The following is a 5,038-nucleotide window of genomic DNA, read 5'->3' as shown; positions in this document are numbered from 1 at the left end:
CAACTGCAGTAGTTTTATCAAATAATGTAATAATAATGTAGCGTATTAATCTTCGAGAGCGGACTTCTACGGTATCTCCTTCCAGATGCTTCTACGTCAAACACACCATCAACAAGTTTTCTATACTTTCATGGATAAATGTCTGCTGTTTGGATATCATTTGAACACGCTTAGACTCATTCAATATGGTGCAGACTAGCAGTGATACGCTGAAATAGCTCTGGTAATTTGGCTACATGGTCGGTCATGTTTTTGTGATTTATTTCTTTAATTCAATGAATATAGTCCACTTCTTTTCAGCACTTTCCTTCACACTTACTTTCTCCCTTGCCATGGTTGGAAACAAAGTTACGTTTGTCCATCTCTCGCTATAAACTAATGCTAGCGGATGTTTTGGGCAGATCTTACAGGGTTTGCTGTAGCATTTGCTATGCCAACTAATAGTGGGGATGCTTGCAACTCAAAGCATAACAATTATTATTATCTCAAAACTCTTCAAGTTGAGGTTTAATGATTGGGTGGGGTTGTGGGGTTGATGCTTCAATGCTTATTTTTGAAATTATGAACAAATATCATTAAAACCAATGCTGACAATTCGGAAGGACAATACATTTATCCGGTAATTATGTTAGGTAGTAGATGTCCCATTATTTTTAAATTATTGATGACTGAGGAGCAAAAAAAAAGGCAGGAGCAGTGCAGTCTTTTGAATGCTTACATTTTAATTGCAAAGAAGTCCATCCATCACAATACAGCCCATGCCAAAGAGTGAAGTCATCCCATGTTAAACTTGACATGGTAGGACACGTAGTAACCGTTGTTGTACATGTAGAGTAGCTGATCAGTGGGGTTGTAGTCCAGGTTGGAAAATGTCTCCTGGAACTTCTGAAAGGGAAAATTAATGTGTTTCTCCTCTCCAGTTTTAGTGTCGAAGGCATAATAGATCTCCTCAGTGTTCAGGTCCAGAGACCTGGTGGCGTACATGACTCCACAGGCCATGAAGGCGTTGTTGGTTATCTGTTTAAAGGCAGCCGTGTTCCACACCGTCTCGATGCCAAAGCCTTTCTCATTCACCTTCGCGATGACTATTTTACCTTTGCTCTCATCAGAGGCGTACATTACCCACAATCCAGTTTCATCGGCTGCAAAGTCCATATTTTGGTAGCTTGAGTAAATATAGGAGAAGTCCGCGCTGGCTGTTGGGATCACCCTTGAATCGTATTGGTTGCTGCTCAGATTGAACTTGCCCATACTGAAAGGTGAGTGTCTCTGATAATAAATGGCGTTACCGTGAACAATGTAATTGTTACCGTAGCCTCTGTTATAAGTCGGTATTTCAACCAACCTCGACGCCTTCATCAGAAGCAGGTTTTTATAGTCTGGGTAGAAACGGAACTGATGTGTTAAGAGAGCATTGTATCCGCTGTAGAAGTACATTGACTCAGAGCCTTTGGCAGGTTTGGAGTCCTTCCCCCAGCCGCCATATATGTAACCTGGCTGCAAATGAGAGTTCAGCTGTGCAACCATGGGCTTGCTGATGCTCATGATTCCTGTGTGATTGCAGTTGCCTGGAAAAATGTAGATTTGTACATTAGTGATAACAACCAAGATGCAATGTGACAAGATGTCCTACCAATATCTGGCTTCAGGAACTCCTGTTCCTTCTGGCACTTCTCCAGCTTCTTTTGCAATTTGGCAAACTCGATGCGGATCACTTGCAGGTTGTTCTTGTCATAGGACTCCAGCTGGTTCACGATGAGGGTCATGTTGCGGATCTAGGGTGAAAAGATTGTAGAAAGGGAAGGCTATGAAAGTGGGAAGCACACGTGAGGACTTGAGGGGATGTTCAGCCTCTTCAACACAAAAAACAAATATCTAGTAACCTGCAGGCCGGCAACGTTACTTGTTATCAAAACATTTGTCATTGTCCACTAATCGCTAAAAATGTTTGATTGAGAAACCGCAAGAAATGTTCATGTTCACACTTTTATTCCTTTACATTTGTACATACTATCATAATGTAATCAAGCTAGCATCGTTAGCATTAACTAATATGCTAACACATCTACGAATATCTGTGTTAGTATTGATAACTTACAATGGCATTTTTTTTGTATTGTTTCAGTTTCCTAACTTCCTCAGTAAATTCACCAAAACGTCACCATGGAGTTATTGAGTCTGTTTAGCTGGTTGGAGCGCTAGCTTCCGCAGCTAGTAGGTCCGTGACGATAACTTCTGTTTTGTTTGATCAGCTGTTTTACTGCCGTGTGATAGGCATATATATATATATATATATATATATATATATATATATATATATATATATATATATATATATATATATATATATATATATATATATGAATGTATGTATGTATGTATGTATATATATATATATATATATATATATATATATATATATATATATATATATATATATATATATGAATGTATGTATGTATATATATATATATATATATATATATATATATATATATATATATAATATATATATATATATATATATATATATATATATATATATATGTATGCATATATGCATATATATATATACATATATATATGTACATATATATAATTATGTAAAAAAAATGTTAATGTTATTTTGCACTAAAAATGTTTATTATAGAACAACTTTTTTTTCCCATGATGTCACATGCTCACAGAGTTGTTTGCCTGACCCCGAGATGCAGGGACGGTAGGCGACGTGCAAGTAACATGTCCTTTTAGTTAGGGACATTGTAGGAAAAAGAGTTGAAGGAGCACATAAATAGCTAGTGCACACAGCACAAACTCACAACCAATAATGGACCAGCCTCGAAGCAGGGGACAAGGTGGAACTAAATATGACTAATTAACAGTGAGAAACAGGTGTGCAGTCAGGAGAAGGAACAGAAAGTAAATGTGCTGTAAAACACATAGACCACACAGGAAATATAGCCAATTAAAGAGCAGTAGAACAGGAACAGATACCAAACACAGGAAAATAACAAGCAAAGCCTAAACTCTTCAAACTGATACTGTTTAAGTCCAAAACATGCACCAAAAGTATAAAAATAATTTCCCATAAATAGAAAAGTGTGAATTGTTTTGGTAATTTTAGGGGGCTTCAAAATAAAATGTGGTTTTGGGCTGAATGACACACACAGCAGAGTCGCGAGCACACAAAGAAGAGGGGGGAGGAAGGAGTGAAAGAAAAACGCTACAGAATTAGAGACTTTACTTGAAAAGATGAGGAAAATGAGCAGCAGGAAACAAAAGATTGAAACATGTCATATTGCAAAGGACATCTGTGAATTACATACAGTATTTATTAACCCTCTAACAAAAAGTGTCGTAAAAGTGTTCAAACTTAACGTTATAAACACACAAATTGTACTCTTTGCTGATGGCAGTTAGACACAATAAAATATTTAGGTTTAAAATAGTGTTTCACCTCAGTATAGAGTGAGTCGAACATGGGGGAGGAGGAATTGAAGGCATCTTTGAGCTGAGACACCAGAGACTCAAACTCTCTGAGCTCAATCCTGAGCAGCTCGAAGTCCAGTTTGATGTAGTCCTCAGCACTGGACCCAAGATTGGACACTCGAATTTGCAGCGCTTGCAGTTCTTTCAAGTAGGCCTCCAACTTCACTTCATAAGACTCGATCTGGAAGATTAGGAAGGAAAAGAAAGAAACAGATTATTGCATTTTTTTCTCTAAATTGGACAGAAAATTTGAACCGACTTGTCCTCTTTTAAAAACTTCTAGTCTATTCTATGCCATTTTATTCGTATTCTTTTGGTATATTGTTTTTAACATAAACTGTTTTGTGTGGATTTTTTATTGTAAATGCTCATAGCTTTTATTGGTTTTTTTATTATTTAGTGTTTGTGTTTTTATATAAGAGAAAGAATAATGATATTACTGTCAAAGATGATAACATTGCACTACCTTATGGAGTATTTACAATAAATTACAAGCCAAATGAATGTCAGGTTAATTTTCACCAAAAGAGTTTGTACAGTTGGGATGTATACATTTTAAATATTCTGATCCAATCTAACAAGTGCCAGTGATTGTTTCCATGAATCAAATAAGTTACGACCGGGTTACTTCTGCAAAATATAAATATAATAACGAGCCAGTTTTCTGAACGCCTCTTAAATCCATTTCAACTCAACATATTTTATGAGTGTGTTGAGGCCTTGCCGAGTCGACATACTAGGTGAAATGGAGGTGGAGAAAAGAGAAACTACTTACCACACCGACTGAAAAGCAGGCCCAAATAAGCAACTACTCGTTTAAAAACAACAGCCCCCCCAAAAAAATAAATTACCCACAACTCATTAGATTTGCAGGCAACTCTGGAAAAAAAAAAAAAAGCCCAAAGTTGCTTATAATAAGCAGACTTGGCAACACTGATTTATTGGATCCGTTTTGCCTGGAAATTCAGATCCTAGATCCTTGTGTTTTAACCACCACATTTTCTTATTGTAAAATGGAAATTAGATCATTTTTTACCATACCTTGTTCTTTTGAAGTCGCACTTCCTGGATCAGATCTTTGCTAACTTCTTGCATGTGCTGCACCCGGTCAGCAGGAAAGTTGGTGTCAGGTAGATAAACCTGACAAACACACTGCCCCGAATCCCCCACTGATGACGTCACATTACCAGACTCCCAGTCCTCCACTGGCTGAGAAACAAGAAGAAGAAGGTACGTGTGTATTAACAGTGAAGCCAAGGTGTACGCTTTAGTGCCAGAGTCACTTACTATCCAGGCCAGAGTTGGACTTAGGACTTGTAGGAGCAGCAGCAGAATGGGCAGCATCTTGTCTCACCTCTCAAGTGTCCCCTAGAAGGGGGGCTGAAAGGTCTTTTAAACACAAGTCTTATCAGGTCAACATGCGCATCGTCTCTTTTCCCACATTTATTGAGTTCCCTTGAACACGAGAGCAGGTGTTGGTTCACATAAAACTGTTTTTAATAACCAAAGGGCGGATGAGAAAATGGGCACATGTTGAAGTCAATCAATC

General features: G+C 37.5%; 1 protein-coding gene across 1 annotated transcript; it reads right to left on the bottom strand.

Moving 5' to 3' along the window:
- Window positions 1-774: 774 nt before the first annotated feature.
- Window positions 775-4,833, bottom strand: olfm4.2 (olfactomedin 4, tandem duplicate 2). The gene is made up of 5 exons (XM_062040850.1): window positions 4,777-4,833; window positions 4,531-4,698; window positions 3,458-3,670; window positions 1,634-1,775; window positions 775-1,568 (listed from the first exon to the last, which is right to left on the bottom strand). Exons 1-5 carry the CDS (start codon window positions 4,831-4,833, stop codon window positions 775-777), a joined length of 1,374 nt encoding a protein of 457 aa, XP_061896834.1.
- Window positions 4,834-5,038: the final 205 nt, after the last annotated feature.

This window comes from Entelurus aequoreus, linkage group LG03 (genome assembly GCF_033978785.1).
Source record: "Entelurus aequoreus isolate RoL-2023_Sb linkage group LG03, RoL_Eaeq_v1.1, whole genome shotgun sequence".
NCBI lineage: Eukaryota > Metazoa > Chordata > Actinopteri > Syngnathiformes > Syngnathidae > Entelurus > Entelurus aequoreus.
Note: the sequence above shows the minus strand (reverse complement) of the source record. Positions and strands in the feature narration are given on the sequence as shown.

Bases quoted from the DNA above. Each gene is read 5' to 3' on its own strand.
- olfm4.2 (XM_062040850.1), bottom strand. From the start codon at position 4,833: ATGCTGCCCATTCTGCTGCTGCTCCTACAAGTCCTAAGTCCAACTCTG. The intron at 4,699-4,776 runs GTAAGTGACTCT...CTTGTTTCTCAG, and splicing joins GTCCAACTCTGGCCTGGATA to CCAGTGGAGGACTGGGAGTC. The intron at 1,569-1,633 runs GTAGGACATCTT...ACATTTTTCCAG, and splicing joins GTTCCTGAAGCCAGATATTG to GCAACTGCAATCACACAGGA.